The 26,856-nt window shown below is 50.0% G+C and overlaps 1 protein-coding gene across 1 annotated transcript in view; it reads right to left on the bottom strand.

The window, feature by feature from the left end:
• Positions 1–26,856, bottom strand: part of Sdk2 (sidekick cell adhesion molecule 2) — a 285,293-nt gene that overhangs the window by 77,317 nt on the left and 181,120 nt on the right. The window contains 10 exon segments of the mRNA XM_052759781.1: positions 574–721; positions 1,678–1,814; positions 4,207–4,383; positions 12,642–12,744; positions 13,594–13,761; positions 14,520–14,636; positions 15,261–15,455; positions 18,222–18,305; positions 18,458–18,648; positions 20,207–20,318. Of these exon segments, the coding sequence (XP_052615741.1) occupies positions 574–721; positions 1,678–1,814; positions 4,207–4,383; positions 12,642–12,744; positions 13,594–13,761; positions 14,520–14,636; positions 15,261–15,455; positions 18,222–18,305; positions 18,458–18,648; positions 20,207–20,318 (1,432 nt within the window).

The raw sequence follows: 26,856 nt of genomic DNA, 5'->3' as shown, positions 1-26,856 counted from the left end.
ATATACTGTGTCCCAGTCATTCTGACTTCTTAAATGACAACTGCTTTCCCATTAGAAGCAGCTGCTTCTTATAAAAGGCAAGCCAGGTGGGGTCTAGCCTCTATATAACGGTGCTAACTGTGGGAGGCTTTGATGTGGATTGCCTATTGGTTCCCGGTGTCTATCATCTTGTAAGAGCTTTGCTAGGATGCCCACAGGGTCTGGCATCAGGTTTGGAATTGGACATGGACACTGAAGAGCCCCTCTTTTCTGTGGACCTTCTTGTCTCTTGAACCATGATGGAAGCTCGTGAGACTGGGCAGAATCAGGGAAGTCTTTGAACTTGCCAAGCTCATGGTCACAGGAATGACCCTGGCTTGTTCATGCTTATTATGGACCACACTGTACCCACAATACTCTTCATCTCCTTTAAGCCTCACGCCCCTCCTGGGAAACAAGTCAGACATATCATTCCCCAATTCTACAGAGTAGGCAGAGACACTGAACCAGACCCACCCTGTGGCTTGCCCCATGTGCCCTGGTTTGGTGGCAGGCAGGTGGAGTCTCACTCAGGGGGACACTTGTGCCCCTCACCTCTCTGTGTCCTTGCTGAACTGTCCTTTGCCCACATCATTGACAGCACAGAGGCGGAACTGGTAGGAACGAGCAGGAACCAGCCCTTTGACCATCACTGAGGTAGCTTCTGGATCCACACTGGCAAGGAGAATGGTCCACGGAGCATCTGCAGACACATGGGGTTGGGGTAGAAGGGGGCATTGTGCAGGTGGGCTATGAGATATGCTCCTTTTTAAAAACATTAATTTTCAAATTTATTTCCTTTTGTGTATACATGTGTATGTCTATGGGTATGCATGTGCCATGGTGTCATTTGGAGGTCAGAGGGCAACTTGAGGGCATGGGTTCTCTCCCACCATGTGGATCCCAAGGACTCAACTCAGGTCATCAGGTTTGGCAGCAGATGCTTTTACTGGCTGAGCCATCTCGTCAGCCAGTGATGCGATAGATTTTACTCTTCACTCCCAGTCCTCTCTTTTGGGTTGGCAGGAGAGTGAGTGTCTCCCTAACTTGGTCCAGTATAGGTCACCATGTCAGCTCTTTTGGGTCCCATTAGCCCATGTGACTCAGGGGTTGGTGGGAGCTGGGGGGAAGTGGAAGCAGGGGTTCATGGGAATTGAGATGCTTCTTCCCCTTGAATTCACGAGCTCCAGAAAAGCTGCACCAAGGATATCGTTCAGATTGCACCAGCTAACACTGAAGTTCACAGTGGGAGACTTGTGAGAACAACAGCTGCTGTCTTTGAGGCTGCCCCTGGGCCAGGTCTTACACAAGACCTTCTTCCGACACTGCGCAAAGCCCAGGTTGGCTTTGAACTCATGATTCTCCCACCTTGGCCTTCCAAGTGCTGGGGCTACAGGCTATAGTCCCATGCTAGGCTCACCTGTGCAAGTCTTGTATAATAACCCACCAGCTGTTTGGGGGTCACTTATGGTCCTGGAAGTAAGACCATTCATTGCTCCTTTTACATGTGAGGAAGAGATGGCTGCCCAGGGGGGAAATCTCAGAGACCCAAGAAGTGTATGATGGGAGCTGGCTGACTTGCACACGTGATCTTTGAGCTCATGTGCCCCTTTGCCCAGGTTGTGGGGGGCATGGGAAGGTGATATTGGGGAACCTTACTGTTTTCTGACATCTCCAAGATGTAGCGCATCAGGGGACTGTTGCCATCGAAGGGTTTGGCCCAGGTCAGGTTGATGGCGCGCCTCTCCACGGTGCTGAGTGTTGCCACAGGGTGCTCAGGGGCATGGGGAAGCTGCCTGGAGGAGAGAGATGTGTGGAAGGCCCATCCCGAGTGCTATGCTCTGCCATCGGCAGACAGCAACACTGCAGATTCAGTGAGTCATATGTTTCCACGACACTGGGTACATGACACTGTGTGTGTGTTATGGAATGCTGCCCTTCATGCTAAACTGATCTTCAATTTGCTAAGTAGAAGAGGATGACCTTGAACTTCTGATCTTCCTCCCTCCACCTTCCAAATACTTAGATTATAGGCATTTGCTGCCTAGCAGCCATTACCACCTTCATCTAAGTAGCTGTGATTACCCACAGAGGACCCTCAACAAGATCACCATATGGAAACCTACTACTGTAGAAACTTCCTAAAATATGTACTCATAGGCATATATAAAAGGAGTTCAGGGGCTAGGAGAGATGGCTCAGAGGTTAAGAGCACTGGCTGCTCTCCCAGAGGTCCTGAGTTCAATTCCCAGCAACCACATGGTGGCTCACAACCATCTACAATGGGATCTGGTGCCCTCTTCTGATATGCAGACAGAACACTGTATCCATAATAAATAAATAAATATTTAAAAAATAAATAAAAGGAGTTCAGATGGAGTTACTCTCTAATAGGGGCACAATGGCTCTCCTAGATACCAGCTTATAATTTTATAGGCTAGCCAACAAAAAAGCCCAGTGTTGTTGGGTGGGATCCCAAAACTGTCTCTCCAACATTATAGGCTGTTGCTACTTCCAGAGCTTGATGGTAAGACCTTACTGCTGAAAATACCATATACTAGTGTCACAGGACATGGAGAAATCAAGCTGGTACCAATCTGAAGCTTCATCCCTACTGCCTTGCCTTTATATTTCTAGAAGGTTCAATACATGCTATTGGGGGAGAAAAGTCATCCACAGTCCCACCCAGCTGTGAATCCTGTAAGCTATAGTAACAACAACCCTGACAAGCTACACTCACTGGTGCATCGGTGGCACAAACATCATGGGGGTAACCAACCACTCTCTGCATGGGTTCAAGGCCTGCTTCACAAGACGGAATTCAGGTCAGATGCCATTAGATGGGCCTAAAGCCTATGGTCATAGGGGAGACTCTAACACCATCATTGTCCTAAGTAGACATAGAAAGTAACCACCTCCTAAGTTTTTATCCTTCTACTTTTCGATTAGGGCATCTTTCAGTCCTCGCCAGAGAAGCTGGTCCCTGCAGTAAAGGGTGACAGACACAGAGACCCACGGCTGGTCGATGTGCAGAGGGAGAGACTGTGAAGTACTCAGTTATAAACGACACATCTACATCCCCCCCTGTCCCCCCACCAGGGCTTAGCGATCATCTCGGAAGAAGGGGTAGAGAGACCGTAAGAGTCAGAGGTGGTGAACATCTACACAGAAACTGGGTTTGCTGGGTGACAGGGACGCTGTACACATGAACTCACAGTGTCTGTGGCTGTATGCTCAAGACCAAATCAGCCACACTCTCCACATGGAAGGGGGAGGGCTCATGAGTCCTACCCATAGCTAAATATCTGGCTGGAAATGGCCGGCTGAGAAAGAATTCATTTTCTTCAGGGATGTGATCCCAGAAAAGCTCTCCACGCTCCGGTAGATGGTTCTCCACCCATGCCCGTACAGGCGGCATAAGTGAACTCTGGGTTTTAAAACCAAGTACATGAAGTGGAGAGGGAGACGTGGTGGGGTGTGGGGAGGAGTTGGGCGGGGGGAAGGATGCGGGTAGATTTGATCAAAATACGTAACAGGCATGTATGAAATCCTCAAACAGTAAAAACAAAGATTGCCTATTGATGTTTCCTCATGGGAGGGGGTGGGGAGGTTGGTCATTAGACTGTCACCTGAGAGTCCCACCAATCCCTCTTGCCCTTCGTCCCCAGGACGTGTGGCATGTAACCCTGTTCTAGCTGCATGTGCTCTCAAGCGGGGCTAGTGCAAATACAGGGCAGAAGGCTAACTGAAGAGGGAACTCCATCTCTGCAACTCCGAGGAAGTCACCATCCACACTGGAGTGGGACATTTTGGTGATGCAGCTGCCTTGGGGGTCACCCATACACCTGCAAGTAAGCCCAACAAACTCATTGGCATGCCATGAGTGGCCAGTGACATAGGTGGAATCATTCCTTTGCTGTCTTGGTGACCTATCTGGAGTGAGTAGACATTTGTACCTGCAGATTCTCCTCTCTGGAACTAGAGCCCCATTTAAGGCCTACACAGACTTCTGCTTCTCACAGGGTGTCCCTGAGCTGAGGGACAGGCCTAGCAGGATGCTCAGGAGGTATCTTAGGGAACGTGGGTGGGTCTAGTCGTAGACGTACATGGCTTTTGGTCATGACTAAAGGAGCTGGTTGGCTCTGAATACCCCACTGCCCCCATTACCTGTGCCTCCTTTGTCCTTACCTGACTCGCAGGTGGGCGTTTCGAGAGTCATTGCCACCAGCTGAGAGCACCCGGCAGGTGTATGTACCAATGTCCCCTGACCATGTCTGCGAGATGTGTAGGGAGCCGTTTCTGTCCAGACGGACCCGGGGATTGGTCTCCACAGCCAGGGTGGCCCCGTCCTTCTCCCACACATACCTATGGAAGGGGAGGACAGGCGGGTCAGTGAAAGGAGGTCAGAAATTTTCCAGGGTGGGCTACACCCAAGCCTCCTCCTGCAAAGAATGAGCCCAAAGCAGGCAGGAGGCCATTACAGGCCTCATATGTGTGGCCTGTGGGACTGGGTTTGTGGGCAGGGAGCAGGGCCTGGGAGGAGGTTGTTCCCTGGGGAGAGCCTGGAACTCCATCACTCCTGGGGCAGGTGCTGGGTCCAGGAGCACCATTCAAGCAGCAGGCCATTACTGGCCATTTACACCCTGGGTTCAGATCTGGGTCAAAATGTTGTTACTTTTGGCCAGAAGCCATCGCAAAACAGCCCTGGGAAAGAGCCAGCCCGAGGAATTCCTCTGAAGATGTTAAAAGATTATGGCTGGAGAAGGAATCAAAGTTTCCGAGTCGACTACATTTTGGAATTAGTTCTATGAGGGGAATCATTAGATCGATGCATCACTGTGACAAATTGACTTCAGTGTCCAAAAAAAAAAATCACTTTAGCTGTGGCCAGTCGGAACGAAGGGAGACTTGAGAAATGACATCCACACTGGTGCATGACAGTACAAAATACCTCCTCTAGAGTTGTTAGGGAGAGAACACAGCCATTATCACCGTCATGGACAGACTCCAAGAACTAGCTCTGTGGAGGTGGCACGCACAGTGAGTGCCCTCCAGGGAAGGGGGCTGTAGTCCTCAAAAGGGCTCAAAAAGGGCAAGATGTCACCTGGGGACAGAAGTGGGTCAGCCTCAGGGTTCTAAAGTTATCTGAAGTTCAGAGAATGAAAGACTGCCAGTGAGAGTATGTCTGTGATATTTTAACCCCGAGTTTAAATAGAAAAATCAACAGAGGTGTTAACTACTGGCAAGAAAAAAACAAAAACAAAAAACCACAAACAAACAAACAAACAAGGAAAAGAAGGACATAGAAAGGAAACATTTTTCAGTACTGGGAGCCTGCGATCAACATGAGAACATAAATCTCTGTTTCTAGATTCTTCGCCTACGCACTGCTGGTGGACTGCAGGGATACTGTGTCCTGGAGTGAGAAGCTCAGGCCCAAGGCTGCCCGTGCCACCAGCAGCTTGTGATGTGATCTTGGGTAGGTTTATTTAACTGTCTGTGACTCAGCCATCTGGAGCATGTGGAACCCACTTACTTCATAAAATTATAAAGACTGTGGAGCCAATATGGAATACTTCAGGGGTTACCAAACATGGCAAATGGTCAGTGAAAGTCAGCCATTGAGGTTTTCATCAAAGAGTATTTATATCAATGATTTCTAGTGATCAATCTATCCATTCACACATCTATTTACCTACCACTTATTTACCTATCCACTCATCTATCTATAGGAGCTTTTATTTACCCACTCACATATCTACCTTTGAGTTTCCATACACTCATCAAGCCACACATCCATCCATCCATCCATCCATCCATCCATCCATCCATCCATCCATCCACCTATCCTTCCATCCACCCATCATCCATTCACTTACCCATCTAAGAATCCATCCACACATCATTCATCCATCCACCCACCCACATTTCCATACATCCTGTTTTTAAAACTGTCTTTTCTCAGCAAAGCATCACATACTCTTGTCATGCGGTATTGCTAAACCATACATTAAAAATTAGAAACAATCAGATGCAGGGTGTTAGGATACAGTCCTCATGTCACTTCACTGACTTGCTAGTGCTGGACATACTATTACCTCCTTTCCCGCTACTGTAGTTAATAATGTGATGAACACCCTCATCGAAAAATGTTTACCTGCACTCCACTTCTTCAAAGATAAATGATAAGCAGTGAAACTGCCAAGTTAATTTTAGAGGCTTTTAATATATGCTTAGGAATGGACAATAGCAGTCACTTCCCATTCATCCTGTTACCCAGAAAAGAATCATCCTTGCTAGCGTTCGTGGAATGAGCAGGCTTTTCCTTAAAAGCAGATCTATTTGCAGAGAGTTACTGCTGCTTAAGAGACACCCATGGCAAGCAGACGCTCTTCGCTTTAGGACATGATGCTCCAGGGAACATAAGTCCCTGCCTGGGAAGTATTGTGTTACTAAACTCAAATCTAATTAATAGGTACTTGATTCGAATTAGAAACACAAAGGATAGAAGAATAGGTTAGCAGCACATGATAGTATGTAGCCAAATCCAGAATGGAGATATTCTATAGGAGGTCAGTGAGCTATGGCCCATTACATGCTTATATATCTACAGTTTTAAAAATGAAACCAAGATTTATTATTTTTATTCTGTGCATCTGTGTGTTTGCTTGAATGCATGTTTATGTGTTGTGTGTGTGTGTGTGTGTGTGTGTGTGTGTGTGTGTGTGTGTGTGTGTGTGTGTGCGTGCACATCTACTGTTTGTGGAGCAGAGAAGAGTATTGGGTCCCCTGCAACTGGAGTTACAGACAATTGTGGGCTGCCATATAGATGCTGGGATCAAACTCAGGTCCTCTGCAAGAGCAGTGACTGCTGAGCCACTTCTCCAGCCCCTGTATAAAAAAGTTTTATTGTGACATGGCCAAGCCCATTTGTGGACATATCACAGATAGAGTTGAGTAGTGGTGACAAAGACAACGTGGCTCTCAAAGCTAAACCATTTACTTCTGGCCCTTTATAGAAATGGTTTATTGACCTCTGCGTTATAAAATCTGGTTTCTGCAATGACTCAATGACATAAAACCAAAATAAAACCAGAGCCGGTGAGATGGCTTGGTGGGCAAAGGTGCTTGCTGACCGTCAGATGACTCAGGAACTCCCATGGTGGGGAGAGAGAACTCACTGCCATTGACCTCCACATGCATGCATGCCCACACAATAACAAAACGTAAAAATCCCCTCCCACCAATGACCGACGAGAACAAAACAAAAGGAAAGGTCCTTTCAACAGATGATGCTGGCGCCACTGGACGTCACGTGCAGAATAGATGTAGCTGTAGTCACAAGCCTCATGCCTGTTAGAAAAGTTAATTCAAAATTGGTCCCAAATCTAAATGTATGATGCAGAATCCCCCAACTGCTAGGGGATAATGTAAAATCTACATGGCCTCGCCCTTGTTGCTAGCTCCATATACTACACCGAAGGCCTGATCCCTGGGAGAAAGGATTGATAAGATGGACTCTGTCAAAATTAAAATTTTCTGCTCTTCCACAGATATTGCCAAGAGAATAAAAAGAGAAGTCACAGACTGGGAGAAAATGTTTGCATAACAAATATCTGATAAGGCACTGTTATCCAAAATATACAGAGACTTCTTAAAATTCAACCATAAGAAAACAAATGCCTGATTAAAAACTAGGCTGAAGTCCTTGACAGACACCTCCTCGATGAAGACACACACAGAGGGAGACAGAAATGAGATGTTCTCCTCCTAGGTCATGGAGAAATGCAAATTAGAGCAGCCGATGGACTCAGCAGTTGAGAGTGGATACAGCTGTTGTAGAGGACTGGAGTTCCATTCCCAGCACCATGTCAGGAGGCTCACAATCGCCTGTAACTTCAGCTCCAAAGAATCTGACGCCCTCTTCTGGACTCCATTGGAACTGCATTCACAGGCACATACCCCTCACAGACACATAGACATATGCACATAATTAAAAAAAACACTTCAGAACAGCAACAAGAACCACACCATAACTAAAAGAATGGCCAACATCAATCACCCAGTGCCAGGCAGGGGAATACTCACTCCTCCAAGACGTGTACCACCCCTCTGGAAGACAGCTGGGCACTTCCCCCCATCCCCACCTTTTCACAGGTTCCCATTATGTAGCCCTGGATGGCCTGGAACTTGTTCTGTGGAGCAGGCTGGCCTCTAGCTCACAGAGATCTGCCTGCCTCTGCCTCTGCCGCCTGAGTCCTGGGATTAAAGATGTGTGCTGTCAATCCTGGCTTGGGTGGTTTCTTACGAAAGTAAATAAAACCTATACTTAGCCAGGCATGGTGGCTCTTGTCTGTAATCTTAGCACTTGGGAAGGTGAAGCAGGAGAATGACTACAAGTTTCAGCCCACCTTGGGCTACATAATAAGACCCTATCTCAAAAAGCTATGTGTGTGTGTGCACACGCACACGCACACACACACACACACACACACACACACACACACACACACACACACATCTGTCTACCCAAATCACACTCTTAGCATTATTTTCCACAAATCAAAGCTGAAATAAATAAAAATTAAATAACCTCCAAGTCTCTTCAAGTCATTAGTGTGGACAATTTTCAGACTAATCTAGTTATACAACTGGCTGCCAAATCGTGTGGCCAGTGGTCCTTTGGGGACCCTCTTGGCTCTAGGTCACAATAGACAATCCTGAGCAAATCAAAGATGTGTCAGCAATTTGGATTCTGGGATGCTCATAATGAGATTTCTCCATATTAGCAAAAATTTAGAAATAATAAAAAATGCAGCCACTGTGAACTTGTAAACTATGTTTCACCCACACAATGGATTCCAAGCAGTCCTGTAATTGAGTTGATGCAAAAATATTTATTGACATGGCACACGGGCACAGTAGGTCCTTAAGGGAAAAAGATTAGAGAACAGAAATGTCTGGCTTCCTTAATGGAACTCAAACATCATTATGGATGGTGTCTAATTAAGGGGAACAGTTCGCTGTGTTTTTCTCTATCTTACTTTTTTCTGCTGATCTGCATTTTCCTCCTAAAATGTAATCGATTCATTACATAGTAAAAGTAAAAAAAAAATTATTAATAGTAATAATGTCTCAAAGTATGTCGTTCAGGTTCTGTCTAGATCTAGACCCAGACACCAAATAGATTCTTCTAGAATGGCTTTAGAGACATTCCATGCTGGCAGCTTGCAGCTAGCTGTCTGGGCCTCATCCCTGGGGCCCAGCTTTGTCTTGACAACACATCACTTGGGATTTGAGCGACCAAGGCTTGAATGTGATCGGTTGGTTTACCCCTTTCTAGCCTGCTCAGGGGACCCCGTTGTGCTTTGTAGCTAGAATACTCTGTTTCTGGAAAAAACATCAGAATCACTGGAGAGCTATAAAAATGCTGAGATCTGCCCTCACCACCTATTTATCTCAAGGCTGCAGAGGGCAGCAGGGGCCTCCCCTGCCCAAGGGACACAGGCTTGGAGTAGAGACGAAGAGCTAGCCTTGGGCATCCACTCTGCCAATTTGCAGAGGTGGGGGTGTGGTGAGAGCTCACTTCTTTCTCCTCTCATCTTAAGAGGAATGTGTGACATGGCTATGTCATCCTCAGGTGCAGATGACTTCTAGGAAAGTGCCAGCAGGGATTTCCTGTTTGTAGGTTGCTGGGGAACCCAGAGAGTGGGTCTGTAGAAGCATGGGTACTCCTGGTTCTATTCCATTAGGAACCACCCAGAAGAGTAATAAAATGAACTGGTCTTTCTGAAATAGAAATAAGTGACATTTTTTAATTTTAATTTAAATTTTTTTAACAAGTGACATTTTTTTTTTTTTTTTTTTTTTTTTTTTTTTTTTTTTTTTTTTTTTTTTTTTTTTTGGTTTTTCGAGACAGGGTTTCTCTGTGTAGCTTTGCGCCTTTCCTGGGACTCACTTGGTAGCCCAGGCTGGCCTCGAACTCACAGCGATCCGCCTGCCTCTGCCTCCCGAGTGCTGGGATTAAAGGCGTGCGCCACCACCGCCCGGCACAAGTGACATTTTAATATATAAATATCAACAGAGGGACTGGGCAGATGGCTCAGTGGACACGGTGCTTGCTATACAAACATGAATTTGGCTCCCCAGTACCATGTAAAAGCTGGGCAAGGCTGTACATGTGTGCCATCTCAGTGCTGGGGCATGGAGATGTCTGGCACTCACTGGCATGCTGACCTGGTAAAGCTGTGAGCTCCAGGTTTAATGGGAGATGCTTAGAGACTGATAGAGAGCGATGCCTGATATCTGCCTCTGGTTTGCATACCCATGCACGTACACACACACACACACACACAGATACATACGCACTTGTATGCACACACACATATTCACACACATTCATACACATTCATATACACACATATACACATGTGCATACACACAGGCATATATGCACTCACATGCCATCACACATATTCACACATACACACACACACACACACACACACACACACACACACACACACACACACACATTGAAAACAGTTGCTGAGTCAACACAGTGGTTACACAGATTTTTTAACTAGTAGACACAGAAAGGACACTACCATGTTATGCCAAAGTGTGAGTCACAGTGGCATGGATGTGGGTCTTCTCTGAGGACATGTTCACAGTTGCTTTATTAACTTTTGCTTTCTTTTAGAGAAAAATCTGATAAAGTCATGACTAAGGATCCTAAGATTGATCTGTCTACATTCCGACTAGCTCTACGTGATTTCAGGCTCATGGTTGTGCTCATGCTGACGTGCAATAATGCTCCAAAAGTCAATGCTGAACACTCCATGAGGCATTTCTCAGCCTGAGTGGGCACCGTGTTCTCTAAGGACCTAGCTGGGCCTAGTGTCCTGCAATCCTGGCGCCTCAGAACTGTGACTGACTGACTCTGCACTGGTCCTCTGCCCAGTGACCACCAGGTGGCACCCCAGGACACAGTTGTGAGGCTCAGGGAGGCCATGTCTGCGGGAGGCAGGAGTGCCCACCCCTCCTGGCCTCCATGCCAATTGTGTGACAGTGTTACTGCTCATTAGCGGGACAGTAACATGCTAGAATCTTCTAAAGAAGCAGTTATGCTGACTCCCCAGCCTTCTGGAGCTCTCAGGAGAGCACAAAGGGACACCACACAGCCCTCCTGGTTGTACATCCCAGTCTTCTTACGGTTTGGGGGTACACTGGGTGTCCTTGTTCAAGTCCGGGTATTTGGAAACCTAGGTACACAGATGACTTTCTCAGCCTCTATAGTGGCTTCCAGAGCCACACTGAGCTTTTGAGGGACCAGGTATCTTGAGGGTCAAGGTCCTAGCTCCCCCATAGTGGGGAGGGGGTGACTTCAGTTTAAGCATTTTCCTTATAAGCCTTCTTCCCTGGTCATCCCCTGGGGTCGCTTTCTGCCCTGTCCCTAAGCTCACCTCTTTATCATCATCTTCTTCTTTAAAAAATTTATTTTTTTTAAATTTTATGTGCATTGGTGTTTTGCCTACATGTATGTCTGTGTGAGGGTGTCAGGTCCCCTGGAGATAGAATTATAGGCAGTTGTAAGTTGCCATGTGGGTGTTGGGAATTGAACCTGGGTCTTCTGGAAGAGAGCCAGTGCTCTTAACCTCTGAGTCATTTCTCCAGCCCCCTCTTGTCTTCTTAACCAGACCACTCCATGATGGATGCTAAAATAAGACACAAAGACCTTACAATAGGTGCTTAAACTAATTAGTTCACATGAGGTTAGTTGGGGTCTGAAAAGCGGGGAGTGTGCACTTGGAGTCCTCCATCTCATCTTAAATGCCTCTCTTTCCTTCCCTCCCTCCCTTCCTCCTCCTTTGCTGCTCCGTGTGTGTAGTGTATGTGCACAATATGGGCAGGGTGTATATGCACATGTGTGTGTGTGAGTGTGTGTGCACAATATGAGAAGGGTGTATATGTACGTGTGTGTGTGTGTGTGTGTGCAGTGTATGTGCACAATATGGGCCGGGTGTATATGCACGTGTGTGTGAGTGTGTGTGCACAATATGGGCCGGGTGTATATGCACACGTGTGTGTGAGTGTGTGTGCACAATATGGGCAGGGTGTATATGCACGTGTATGGCAACCAGAGGAGGATGTCAGGTGACCTGGCTGTAACACTCTTCCTTACTCCTTTGGACCGTGTCTCTCCTGAACCTGGCATAGGCTGGAGCAAGCTCCAGCAGTCCTGCTCTGCCTCTCCACAGTGCTAGGGTTACAGGTACCCATGCAGTCATGTTCTGCTTTTGACATCCGTATGCAGCTGCACCCTACTTTTGGGGGCCGGGATTTGAACTCAGGTCTTTGTGCTCACACAGCAAGTGTTCTTAGCACGGAGTCATCTCCCAAGTCCTTCTCCTTGTTCTACTTCTCTGCCTTCCATTCTGTCAACACAGCACAGTCCCCAGATGCTCACTCAGCCTCTTCTTCGTCTTAGCCCCGTACCCAGTTCTGTGAATAGCTCCCAAGGCCTTACAGATGGCATCAGCTCCCGATGATGTCATCCTGACTTAAAAGCATCCACCCTCCCAACCCCCTCCAAACCCCCCCCCCCACTTTGCCTGGAGTACCTGATAGTCACTCTAGGATCGTGGGTCACTCCACACACCATGGAGGCCTGGGTGCCCTTGATGACACTCTGGTCCTGGGGTGGCTTGGTGATGCGGGTCCGGGCTGTAAGACAAGGTAGACACAGTGCAGCGAGCAGGGATGTGGGGCTGGCACCCTAGTATGACCTGGCACAGGAGGGGCATTCCTCAGGTGATCTGGGGCTGTACCTCTGGATGTTGGGAGAGGATGAGGGATGACCTCATGTGTAGACAGGTGTGTAGACTACATAGAAGTCTCAGAAGAGTGGAGAGGACAAAGTGTCCCAGGGACACTGTGATTCTCAGAAGCCACAAACAGACATCGTGAGGCCTCAGAGTGCCCGGTAGGGAATGGAAACTGGAAGCTGAGAGTGATCAGGGCCACGAGGCCAGCTTGTTGGTGACAGACAGGGTCTAGCCATTCACCCCAGGCCCTGGGGCTCAGCCTGGACAGGTGGCCATACACCTGCATGTCTAGGGTGTACACCCCAAGTGGAAGAGGCTTGAGACATCTGGGGACATCTCTCCAGGCTGAGACTGAGTGTGGCAGGTGGTGTACTGAGCAGACAAGCTCACCTGAATGGGCCTCACCACTATGGCGCTAATGTCTCGAGTGCTTTCTCAGCAGCACAAGGGCAGTTAAGGGGCTCAGAGGGACACTGTCTGGCCCACAGAGCCAAAAATATTTACACTCTGGCTCTGTGTTGATTTCTACCCTAAAATACACAAGACAGCTTTTTACAGTTCTCTGGACTCAGCCAAGCATGGCACAGCCTGCCCATCCTGTGGCCTTGCTGGCAGAGCCGTCACCTTCCAGTTCTTGGCTTCCAAGTTAATTTGTCACCATCCCTGTGACAGGAAGAGCCTTGGCTGTGTCAGCAACGCAGTCTGAAAGTACAGATGCTGGCAGCCCGCCCCGCGGATGGTCACTCACCCCATACGACCAGGTCTGCCGAGGCCTCGTCTACTCCCCGAGAGTTGGTGGCCAGACAGGTGTAGGTACCGGCGTCAGAGATGTGGGTTGGGCTAACGAGCAGGCTTCCAGACTCCAGCAGCGTGAAGCGAGGCAGCTGGACAGAGCCGCTTGCTAAGATGCGCTCCCCTGAGGTAACATAGGGATCGTTGGGGTGTCAGATGCAGTCTTGATACTGGCCCCAGATGTTCCACTTCTGGAAGGTCTCAGGTACCCACCCAACTCTGGAAATGTTAAATGGGTTGGGAACAGGCCTGAGCTGGGGCTTGGTGACAGGCTCAGGCTCACAGGGTCACGGGGTGGCAGTACCCTTTATAGGCCATCCTTTCTGCCACCCTCCACCCACCACCGTGGCTGCCCTTCACCAGAGGAGGCCACGCTCTGTCTGTCATTGCTGCTAGCGTCAGCCAGCCACGGCCTGGGAGGCAGCTGCATTTGGGCTGGGAGGAGGAGGCAGGAGACAGGCTGACAAGGTGATGATGGGCATCCTGGCACAGGACAGGATGCTTCTGGGGACAGTCACCTTCAGGAGAGCTGAGGAGGAGAGGGATGGATGAGGGGTGCAGCGGGACAGTGCAGGGGAGATGTGAAAGAGAGACAGAGATAATAGATTGATAGACAGACAGACAGACAGATAGACAGACAGATGGATAAAGATACTACCAGGTCAGGACAGACCTCTTGCAGTGGGATGTAGGAGGTCTTGGGTCTGGCCTGGGAGAGACAGAGAGACACAGGAAAACATAGGGTGATGTGGTTTGTGAAAGACGTGTGGCACAGTATACAGCTTTTACAACTGTACACGGGGAACTCAATGTGACTAGCTTTCGAAATTAGATTTGAAGATTCTCCTCTGACTGTCACATGGCTATGCTCATCCCATCTACCTTTCTGCCAAGTGATAGCAGGCCGTGGTGCTCCTGAGGTCTCACACGCCAGTACCACTGACATCCCGTCAATCACTGTACTGTCAAGGGGGCCCCTGGTGATATTAGGGGCGATGCCTGTAGAGGGAGACAGCAGGGTCTGTTAGACACTTAGGAAGATCCCCGGTCAGGGCCCAGGAGCTTTGAGTCCACAAAAAAGACGGGTCCTCCCCTCTGCCCACTGGCCCTGGTGTTACAGGGCCTTCTGCAGGGAGGCATGTGAGAGGTCCAGAGGTACCTGTCAGGACAGTTCTGCCCTCTGGAACCTCAGGACTCCACTGAGAGGAAACTGAGGACCCAGAGGGCAGCTCACACCCTCAGTGACAAAGTCAGTAGGACTTGACCTCTATAGAACATGCACTAGCTTGTCTAAGGATGAACAGCTGAGAACTGCCTTTGTGCTGGGTCTCCAGAACCCTAGGTGACTCCTCTGACCTGAGGTCAGCAGACACAGCAATTGGAACTGGCTTTTCTCCAAGGGCATCAATGGCCCCAGGACCCCTGAAGGGGATCATGAGGAAGCAGGGCTCCCTTTCCTCTGGCAAGATGCAGCGCTGAGGGACTTCACGAGCTGGTGCCATAGGGGATAGCCTCCTGGAATCCCACCAGAGTGCAGTCCCACCCCACCCCGCCCCTCAGCAGTGTGGAGGGATACGGTGCCTCCTGGGGTGGCTCAGGGGCAGCCCAGGGGAGGACACTTACTGGTGACAGCCAGGTAGGTGGAGGTCTGTGCCTCTCCAGCGGCATTGTGGGCGAAGCACTGGAGCATGCCAGTGTCGTCGGGCAGCAGGCCGCTGATCTGCAGGCCGCCATCACTGCGCTGCCTGAAGCGCGTCAGTTTTTCCACCTCCACCAGCGCAGCATCCTTGTACCAGGTGATGGAGGGAGGTGGTACCCCTGCAGGAGGCCAGGGCCACCGTCAGCCAGAAGTCGGGGCGGGGAGGGGGGGCGCTACGGTGCTTTGCTTTCTAGAACCTTCTCATAGACATTGATTTTTATCGAGTACGTTCTTTGAAAAGTCTCAAGACTTTCAAGATAGAGTAGAGATTTTTTTGGAAAATGGAAATTTCCTAGAATCAGTTTTCCACAGAAATGCTTCACTGGGCAATTTTTAGAGGGGAGGTTCATTATTATTATTATTATTGTTCAAATTTTTATTTATTATTGTTGGGAGAGGGCATGCATGTGCCACTGCATGCATGTGGAGGCCGGAAGACAACTTTGTGGAGTTAGTTCTCCCATTCCACCTTTATGTGGGCTCCAGGGATTGAACCCAGAACGTCAGGTTTTTTTGGCAAGCACCTTTGCCCAAAGAGACATCCTATCTGCTCCTATTATATAAAGAATTACCTTTTAAATTGTGTGTGTGTGTGTGTGTGTGTGGGTGTGCGCGCGCACACTCGCGTGCGTGCGTGCATGTGTATATGTGTGTATACATGTGTGCATGTATGTGTGTACATGTGTGTGGGTGCCGAAAGGCATCCATTTCACCCACAGCTGGAGACAAAGGTGGTAAGAATCCTGATGTGGATGCTGAGAACTGAACTCAGGTCCTCTGCATAAGTAGTATGAGCTTTTAACCTCTGAACCATTATCATTATCATTATTATTATTATTAAATGTATTTATTTTATGTGCATGAGTATTCTTCCTACATGTATGTATGTGTATCATATGTGTCTTGTGCTCACAGGGTTCAGAAGAGGACATCTGGAATTATGGGTGCTTGTGAACTACCATGTATGTGGGTGCTGGGAGTCGAACCTGGGTCCTCTGCAAGAGCAACAAGTGCTCTGAACTGCTAGTCATCTCTCCAGGCCCTATTGTCATTTTTGAGACAGAGGTTTACATATCCCAGGCTGGCCTTCAACTCTCTGTGTAGCAGAAGATGACCTTGACTTTCTGATCCTCCTGCCTTGAGCCCCCAAGGGCTAGTAGTACAAAGAGTTTGTGCCACCATGCCTGGTTCATACAGTGCTGGGGATTGAACCAGGGTTCTGCACATGCCTCACAAACACTATCAACTGAGCTAACTCTCCATCCCTGGCTTCTTCATTGGCTTCTACATCATCATCATCATCATCATCATCATCATCATCATCATCATCGTCATCATATATTTTAGACAAGGTCCTGCTCTATAGCCCAGGTTGTCTTGGAACTCACTATAGCCCAGGCTAGCCTTGAACTCATGTCAACCTTCTTTCCTCCACTTCCTGAGCAGAGATGGCAGGTATGTCTTTAACTTTTTACTGCAATGCTTGGCTCAGCCTTCTGTGTATTGTGCTAACCTCCAGGTGCAGTTCCCATCCCCCAACAATGGAGCCCAGGTGAAGAGGCAGGCAGAGGGGCCTCTGTCCCACGGGAGGTCCCCAGAAGTCCCATCTCTTGTCTGCACACAGAGGAAGATGGATGTCTCAACCCTTGGCCTGGTTCTCTCTCCTCACAGATGTCTCTCGGCTTTCCTGTGCTCCCCTTCATCCTCCCTCTCTGACTCTGCTCAAACTTGACTTCCCCAGAGGCACCCTACACTCTCAAGAGGCAGCCACAGCTCTGCCCCCGCCTCCCCTCCCCGCTTCCACCCTGCAGTCAGCCATCACCGTGTTTCATGCACTGGATGACACCAATTCTTGGCTATTCATGGCGACACGATGGGGGATCAGGGTGTGGCTTCCAATCGACAGCATGTCATGATTTAATTGGCAGCCTTTTTTCTTTCTTAGTGGCACATAAAATAATGGGGCACCTCACAGCTCATGGCATTTCGAATGAGATGAAATAAGGCAGTTTTATTTGTTTATTGGTTTCTTCGTCTCTGGGCAAATATGTAAGTTGGAAAACAGGAGGGATTTGGCTATGTGGTTCATCTGTGAACCCAGCCTGGCTTACTCCCCTTGGGTGGCCAAGAATGAGCAACCCTGCTGAGATTATGCGACGGCAGTGTCCACCTGCCACCCCTCTGCTCCCACGGGCCCTCATCTCTGCCTCTGCCCAAGGGTCTCAGAAGAGCTGTGGCTCTGTAAACTCCTCTACGCTACTGGGGCCATATCTCCTCCCTGGCTCAGGAATCTCTATTCTCTGGGCAGCCTGGAACTCACAGCAATCCTCCTGCCTCAGCTGCTGGATGCTAGGATGCTTCAGTCCCCATACTTCACGCGACAGTACCTTTTTAACCCTCTATTCCCTGGCTATAGCTGCCTTTGGGCTTGACTCTGTCAGGACGGGGCAGTAAGCATGGGAAACAGTAATGGAGGGTTAAGTAGGACCCGCAGGGGGAGAAGACTGAGCCAGGCAACCCCCACCTCCAACGGGCTGAGTGGATGACACTTGTTCAGGTGGGACACACCAGGTCCGCAGATGCTGGCAAAATGGTGATTCGGCATTGTCTACAACTCTCAAATTATGGGCAATTTGGGTCTGTCACCTGTCCTGAAATTACGGTAATTTGGGCTCATTTGTAACCCTGGAGTTACGTGGGTTGATTTGCAGCCTGAGATTACCGTAATTTGGCTGTTTGTTTCCTGGGTGCCAGTGCCTAGCCAGCCTGTCACTGCTTAGTGATGTGGTCTGGAGTGGGGGGGGGGGGCTTAGAGATGTCCTGGCAGGGATGAGAGAGGCTGAAGGTCTGTGGTCCTTGTCCCCACACCTGTGCCTCTGTGTTACCTTTGGCTCGACAGGGGATGTCCACCACCTTCTCCATCTCTGCTGTGATGTGTCTCTCAGGCTCTCTGACAAACTGAGGTGGCTCTGTGGGGGGGAAGGACCAGGAGACAGGATTAGAGGCTCATTGCTTTTGTATCCAGCCACTGTGGAGATGGCAACTGGCCACACTGCTGTGATCGCTCCCTGTTCCTTCCTTCTCCCACGGCAGAGGAGCCCCAACACTTGTCCTGACTTACCCAGCACCAAGAGGTAGGCTCCCCGGGTGACAGGGGCCACACTGCTACTGCGCAGCACAGCCTCACACTCATAGTAGCCGGCGTCGCTGACCGTGGGGTTGGTGATGGTGAGCCTGCGGTTGTAATCACTGATACCATTGGAGAGCAAGGCCCCGTCTTTCTTCCAGACAATGTGCAGCTTGATCAGAGGCCTACAGGGTAAGGGAAGCAGTTGCCCTCAGACAAGGGCTTTTGGAAGGACAATGGGGGTCAGGGCAAGTATGGGAAGGAACAGGATAGAGCTGGCTTTGGGGTTGTTAGCACTTTGTCACCGCCCCGCCCCCTCAAAGCGTCAAGACAAGTTTTTAAAACACCTTGAAGCTCAGTTTCCCCATCTGTAGAATAGGGGCAGCTGGCCCTGGGTGACATGTGAGCCTGTCAGGGTTGGGACACAGTGGTAACTGCACACACAGCTCTGGAAGAGACTGGCAGCTGGTGCAGCTTATTTGCTGAGCTCTCCCTGGGTACCACACCTTCCCTTCTTTGAATATGTGACTCGAGAGGAGTGGAGGGTGAGGGGAATTGATAAGGACAGATAGGACACAAGGGTAGACAGACAGACCCACTCTCACTTTTGAGAGGTAAGGAGAGTTTGGCTCCCTTCCCACCATCATGGGCCCTTGTACTTCAAACTCTAGGGATCTGGTTTGCGTGGACATTCCTTCCCAGCTCCTAGTGGTTCCTAAGGATGGAACTCCCCAAGTAGAGTGGAACTAGCTGTTTGGGGCACTCAGAATCTTCTAGAAAAGGATCTCCATGGGTATGTAAGTATGGAAAGCTCTGGTAGGTTCTTGGCTACAGGACTTCTCAGGGCCATTAAAACACATCCTGGTCAAGTTTCCCACCCTCATGAAAAATTTGGGCTCTGTGAAATGTGCTCTCAGAAACACTGTTAAAAGGATCCAGCTCTCCTGGAATCCTCAGCTGCAGGAGGCCTTGGACCCTCAGTCTTACACCCCAGCCATAACATGGTTTTACCTCCATAGAGTACCCAGGCAGGGCAGGCTGGGGTCAGCATTCTCCTTGCAGGTCTTATGGTGAGGTGTGTGCCTAGTCACACTCACTTTATAGATGAGCAGACCTCTCAAAGGTGAGAGTGGGTCTGTCTGTCTACCCTTGTGTCCTATCTGTCCTTATTGTGGTGCGGGGAGCTGGGCCTCCAGGGAGCCGGCTTCAGATCAGCACTGCTATTGGCCATGTGGGTGACTGTGTGTAGACTACCTGCCTTCCCTGGGCTGTAGGCTCTCATGTTGGGGGAAAAAGAGGCCCTCCTCTTAGGAGGTGGCTCAGGGAGAGTCTAACACTCTCCTCTGTGAGGGACTGCAGAGACACGAGAGTACCTTACAGAGTCATGTGCCCACCCTGAGCGTCATCTCCCATACACACAGTCCCCTTCCATGAACCCTGCAGACAGAAGGGCTCTACTCTGAGGGACTATCTTACCTGCTCTGGATGGCTCTGTGTTAGGAGCACATCAATCCACCCTCTGGCCCCTAGCCTGGGCAAAATCTATTTTCCACCAATTCCCCATGGGCAGCTCTTTCCCCTGGGACATCCAAGAATAAGAAACGCTGTTGAGCATGCTCAAGAGTGCTCTGGATTTTCAGTGTCCACCCCCACCCCCACCCTCATCAGTCCTTATCCCTTCCTCAAAGACAACTGCTCCTGGCTACAGCTCTGGCTGGGAATCAATCACCATGTGCCACCCACCTGGCATTGGCCACACACTCCATGGTCACCTCCGAGGTCCCAGCCACAACACTAGTATTCTTGGGTGGGATGATGATGGTTGGTGCAATGGGGTCAGCAGGTCCCCCAACATCTGAGAAGAGGTCAAGCATTAGGAGGGTAGAGTCAGAAATTTCATTTCTGCCTGCCCACGCGGTGCATGGAGACTTCAGTACTCAGAGCACGGAGTATGCTATATGGGAAGTCCCACAGCTGCACCTCTGGACAGACTGGGACTGTCCTCTTCCTCTGCTCATGAGTCTAAGTGTCAGGGGAGTTTGGGGAGGTCCTCTGTTCTCAGAGGCCTGTAAGTCAACCATGCCCTTCCACATACCGATATCCTGTCCCACTACCCTCAAAATACTCCTTCCTGCCTAAGTTTACCTTACTGACCTACTTCATCATTCATCCTTGTGCCCTGCACCAGACCACACACTCGCCACACTGAATACAGCAGTGTTCCTCCCTGTTAGAGAACACGGTCCTCCAAGCAAAACAGCTGCCATTTTCCTCGGATCAGCTGCACCCGCTTACAAGAGACCACTGGACTCACGGCTGTGGACAACTGACACTCCCTCAGAGAAGGAAGTGGTGGGGAGGGTCCCTGGACCCTCGGCCAAGATTCTGGCTGCTCCTCCTAGCCATCTGTATACAGTTAAGCCCTAATTTCAGGAGGCTTCAGGGTCAGGTGTGTTAGAGTCTACTCTACAGGCTTGGGAAAATTAACCAAAAGAGGCTACAAGGCTATAGGGAAGCCAAGACCATGCTGGGTGAAGGCAGTCCAACATGGCTGCTTTGGGGTCCCCAAGCTCCTGTCAATCAACCCTCATCTCTGTTCTGTAAGTAAGCCATTAGTTCCTCGGTACTGTGGTTTGAATGAGCGATGCCTTCCGTAGGCACATGTGTTTGAACACTTGGTCCTCAACTGGGGGTGCTTCTTGTCCAGTTACGGAACTTTTAGGGGGTGCAGCCTTGCTGAAGGAAGTATGTCACCGAGGGTGGGCTTTGAGAGTTTATAGCCTTGCCCACCTTTCAGTTTGCTCTACTTAACGTCTGAGTGTAAAGAGTGATGATCTTTCAGCTCCCTGCTCTGGCTGCCTGCTGCCTTGCCTCCCTACCATTATGGACTCTCCCTGTGAAACCATAAGTCAAAAGTGTTTTACCAGACCAACAAAAACAACTAGTCCACCTGGGGGAACTTTGGTGTAATTATACTCTGGCTTGTCATTGACACCTTATAATAAAGGGGGAGACATTTACATCTCTCCTGGGGAGAAATTCTCCCAGTAGTCTCCTCCCCGGTTCAGGGCCACCCAGCAGCTGTGGATGTGGCTTCACTTGGAAACAGGGTCTTTGTAGATGTAACTGGTTCAGCTGAGATCACAGTATCATATTGGGGCAGGCCCTCCATCCAATGTGAACGGCATCTTTCTGCACAGGAATCAGGGACTCCAGATACAAGACCCACAGGGGAGAGGCCCAGCAAAGGTGGAGGTACAGACTGGAGCCAAGAAGGGAATGCCAAGGATGCCAGCTGCACGGAGTGGAGGAGGTTGTGGCGGTCCCTAGGGCCCCTTGAGGGAGAATGGGGACCTACCGACCCCTTGGTTTCTGATTTTTATCTCCAGACCCACCAGAAATCTGTTCTTATGCTAAGAAGCCTCCATGTGGTGGCATGTTGTTATGGTGACTACATGGGACCTGTCCAGGCATTGGCACGGGAGCTGAGGTGGTGCTGGCTGTGGGCCTAACTGTGTCTCCTTGATGGCTCATATGTTGGGGCCCTAATGTTGATATGATGGCTTTGGAGGTGAGTCTGTAGAAGCTGATGAGATTGGCTAGGGTTGTGAAGGCGTGACCACCATCGTGGGGTTAGTACCTCCAGTCTCTCTGTTCCCCGCTTTCTCTCCTCTCTCCTCTCTATCTCTTACTTCTTTCCTCTTTCTTCTTCAGCTCTGTCACCTTTCTCTGTTGTATTACCCCCTCCACTCCCTACTTCTGTCTGTTTCTTTTTCTCTCCCCCTTTCCCTTCCTCTCTTCTTCAGCCACAGGAGGACACAGTGAATGAGCCGACAATTAGTCCCGGTCAGGAATCATGTCCTCATGGGCTCTGCCATGCAACTCCCTGACCTTGGTCTCTAACTGCAGACCTGTGACAGTATGAATGGATGGAGCTTAAGGCCGGACACACGGCTTTGTCCCGGCCCCCGAGCTGATGCTTAGTCCTGGCAGCCACCATGTCGCCAGCAAGGAACATGGACATGCTGGTCTGTAGGTGTGCAAACACGCTCATGTGACTGATGAGCTTGTACACCCATCGTCACTGTCCACTTTCAATACACGGTGAAAATGAAAGAGAGCTTCCGTGAGTGGGCTTGTGAAACCAAAGGCAAAGAAGCAGTCCTGCTGTGCGGACAGGGTGCTATCAAAGCCTTTCTGTGGACTCTGGGCCCTTCCAGGGGTGCCTGGCTCCTCTCTGTGGGTCAGCACAGGCCCAGCACTGCCCATAGCCTCAACATCCACTCCGCACCTGTTCCCAGCTCTTAAAATACACCAAGAGGACTTCTTTTCTCATGCAACAGATCTATCTAGTTGGCCCCCTTCCAGGACTCTTTAGAGGGAGCAGGCTGTGACCGCTTGCACAGGTGTGGGTATGGGGGTACCCTCTGTGGGCCAGGAGGAGGGCACACCAGATCCTCGCAGCCATGGTGAGCCACTGTGGCCAGCCTAGGCAGGTTTCCTAGCTGAGCTCTAGGCCTTGTTAGAAGCAGCCAAGGAAGAATAGGAATAAAATGTAAAAATAAAGTAAAATGAAGGGGCAAGAAGGCAGCATATAAAGCAGAGTAATTGCAACAATATAAAGCCTCATGTAGGTGCCGTAAAGTGCGATCGGATTGAAAGCTGCTGATATAGCTGAATCCATAAACGTGTGCTCTAAGTTGTTTATTACATGCCCGCGCGCAGGTACCATGGCCCAGATTAATGGGCCACACCGAGGAGACAGACTGTTAGAGTCCAAGCCGGGGCTGCTGGCCTGATAAACAGACAGCCTGGAGGAAGGCAAGTTACGGGGAGGTAGAGATTAAATAATGAGGACTGCTAGTGCGACACTGAGACCCTGGGAGCATGTGGCCGGGTCCAGGCAGCAGCCTACAGGGCTGAAGGTGAACCATGGTGGCTGAGGACTCCTGGTACAGGGAGAGGAGGAGGATAGGCCTGGGCCTAAGGCTTGCTCTGTCCCAGGTAGGGTGCACACACGTGTGTGTGTATGTGTGTGTGTGTGTGTGTGAGAGAGAGAGAGAGAGAGAGAGAGAGAGAGAGAGAGAGAGAGAGAGAGAGAGAGAGAGAGAGAGAGAGACTGAGACCTAGACAGGCTACTCTATTCTACCTAGTCTCTGATTTCTCAGGGATAAAGGGGGAATAAAAATCATTACCTGGGGCTTGGGACATAGCTCAATGGGTAGAGTGTTTGCCTACATGCAAGAACTCTGGGTTCAATTTCCAACATGGTAGCTGGAAGCAGGAGCAGAGATAGGGCATGGTAGTGGACATGGTGGCTCGAGCCTTTAATCCCAGCACCTGGGAGGCAGAGGCAGGTGAAGCTCTGTGAGTTCGAGGCCAGCCCAGTCTACAAAGTGAGTTCTAGGACAGCCAGGGCTATATAGTGAGATTCTGTCTCAAAACAACAACTGGGCATGGTGGCACATTGTCATCCCAGAATGCATGAGGTAGGAAGATTGGGGGTTCAAGGCTATCCTCAGCTATATACTGAGTTCAAGGTCAGCTTGGGCTGTAGGAGACCCTGTCTAAATAACAACCCCCGCCCCCCAACCAAAAAGTCATCACCAGAGCTAGGCTAGGTGCTGCAAGCCTGTTATCATTGCTGCTTTGGGGGAAGGGGGGATTGAAGCAAGAAGACAGAGAATTTAAGGCCAGCCTGTGTAACCCGGCAAGGCCCTGTCTCAAAATAAAAACTAAGAGGAACTAGAGAACATAGTTCAGCTATAGCGTGCTTGCCTAGTATCTGTGGGTTCTGGGTTTGATTCTTAGTATTGGGAAAAAAATGTAGCACCTGTCTGGGCAGTGTGAATTCAGGTGCCTGCTCAACATATCTTGCTTGGTGGATATCAGGAATGGGGGATTCCCTACATAGAGAGGTGGTAGGATCTGTCATCCTAGAGAAGGAAGTTGGGAGTCTCCTCAGTGCCAGCTCAATAGTGACTTAAAGATGCTTGTGGTGAGGCTGGAGGAAGGCTGGAGTGGGGCGACTCAGCTGGTCCAGCATGAGTGCAGAATGCCCTGTGCACAGTAGGCACACAGTGAAGAAATTCCTTCTCCTGGTAACAGTCTATAAGTGTTGGGAAGAGATGTCCCCACCACCTCACAGCTGAGTGTTGGCCTTGGGGTTACTGAGAAGTGGGAGTTTCAGAGCCTCAAGGGTTCCCAACTGAGAGAGATACCCATACCCAGCTTTGAGGGATAAGGCAGAGCCTCAAGATGCTGGAGATGGATGTAGGGCTTCAGAGAAGCCCCTAGACTTGAGGGGTATTGAGAGAAGAAAGAGGGGTGTTCTATAACACAAGAACTAAGTATTCAAGGGTGTAGACACTACAGAGGTGGCCCTCAGAGATAAGGAGAGGGAGGCACAGCTCATGATCTTGGCTTGCTGCCCCTCCGCAGACCACTCCTTCCGGCCTGCTGAAGGAAGGGCTCCGTGGTTCTAATACATTACCCAGCCAAACCCACATGTGTCCACAGCATCATTCTTAACACAGTGCAAACAAAAGGTCAGAGGTACCGTACGCCAGGAAGCCCACTTTCCTTCCCCACCGTGGGGATGAGACAGATTTGACTGGGGGATGTCGGGTTGGGCTTGGTGGCTGAAGATGTATGAGCCCAGCTGGAAAAGAGGAAGCCAACAGGACACAGTGATTGTCTAGGGGTAGAGGAAGAGGGCAGAAGGGTCATGGTGGCTGAGAGACTGGAAGCCTAGAGATGGGGTCCCTTTATAGAGTAGTGGGAAGTCCTGGGGGAAAACTGGGTTTCAAAGGGAGATGTGTTTAGATTCTGTCACATTGTTTGAGATGGTGATGGCATGTCTAGATGGCTGGAGATGTTCAGAGGTGCCAGGCTTGGGACCACCTAGTGTGGACTTGGCATCGATTCAGGAAGTTGAAGAGGGATGAAAGCTGAGCCTGGATGCAGCTGGGCTTTCTTACTTCCTGTGAGGAGGAAGTGGTGGTGCAGGGGGACCCGTGAAAGATACAGAGTGTGGGGTGCAGACCCCTACAGCTCAGGCAATAGGGCCAGGCCAGGGGCGAGGGAATGGGGTGTCTAGGTGAGAGGTCAGGGGCTGGGATCCAAGATGAGAACAAGCTGGGAGAAGCTGAGCTAGGGTGACTCTGGCAGAGCTGGGGAGGGAGATATCTGTGACCTTATGTGGCTAGCAGCTCAAGAGGAACTTTTGGTTTCCTTCTGACATGGACCCTGTAAGAGCACAGTGGTGCCCAGGGCCCAGGCTTGTGGTTACTTAGTGTGGGTCCCACGCCTGACTCCGCCAGTGATTAGTAAAACCCACCGGGAAGTGATGATATTATTTCTTTGGCCAGTCCCCTCAGTTTTTGTCACCTATGAAATATGGATAATGGGAACCAGTTACAAGACTCAGCAGTGAAAGGCACTTGACACCAGGTCTGAGGATCTGCATTTGATCCCCAGGACCCACATGGTGGAAGGAGAGAAGGGACTCCTTCAGGTTGTCTCTGACTCCCAAATGTGTGCTCTGGCATGTGTGCCCCCGCCCCGCAAATAAATGTAATATAAAGTATGGGTAATGGCAGCCTAACCATCTGCCACTGAGGACTGCTGTAGAGAGGATGCCAGGGAGCCTTCAGAGTGCCCAGAGCCTTAAGTCCCGAGGAAGGAGGCAATGCCTCAGAGCAGAGGATAACAAAGGTGATGTCAGAAGCCACCAGGTATGGCGCTACTCAACTTTGCAGGACATACCTGGTTGTCCTGTGCTGCTTGCTGGGAGACTGTGTTGAATCAGTTTGCTTGGCCACCAGGTATCCTGTGACCTCTTGTGGTGAGGCACAGCCTAGGCACCAGAATGCGGGTGTGTGCTGCATTCAATTTATGCTCTAGATAAAGGCTTAAAGATAACCCTCAATACCATGATGCAGAATGGGCAGAAGCCAAGGCTTTAGCTTTGGGGCTCTGTGGGAACAACTCATGCTTGTGAGGTTCCTGCCACCAGTCAGGGTTGGGGAGGCAAGACTGGTACCTGGGGAGGGGCTACTGATCTTGAGGTAGATCAGGCCCTCACAAGCATGGCTGGGATGGACAATCAACAAGGTGGCTCTGGCGTGTATGGATCATAACAGTCCCCACAGTCCTGGGATGCTGTGGTGACCAGAACCTTAACAGAGAAGCTGAGACCTCATAGACAAGCCCAGACAGGGAGGACATCTTTCTGAAAATTGCTGGTTTAAAAGGTCCCAGGGATGCCGGGCGGTGGTGGCGCACGCCTTTAATCCCAGTACTCGGGAGGCAGAGCCAGGTGGATCTCTGTGAGTTCGAGGCCAGCCTGGGCTACCAAGCGAGTCCCAGGAAAGGCGCAAAGCTACACAGAG

Source organism: Peromyscus californicus, unplaced genomic scaffold (genome assembly GCF_007827085.1).
Source record: "Peromyscus californicus insignis strain IS unplaced genomic scaffold, ASM782708v3 Scaffold_3__1_contigs__length_106647218, whole genome shotgun sequence".
NCBI lineage: Eukaryota > Metazoa > Chordata > Mammalia > Rodentia > Cricetidae > Peromyscus > Peromyscus californicus.
The sequence above is the reverse complement of the archived record's forward strand: the minus strand, read 5'-3'. Positions and strand labels throughout refer to the sequence as shown.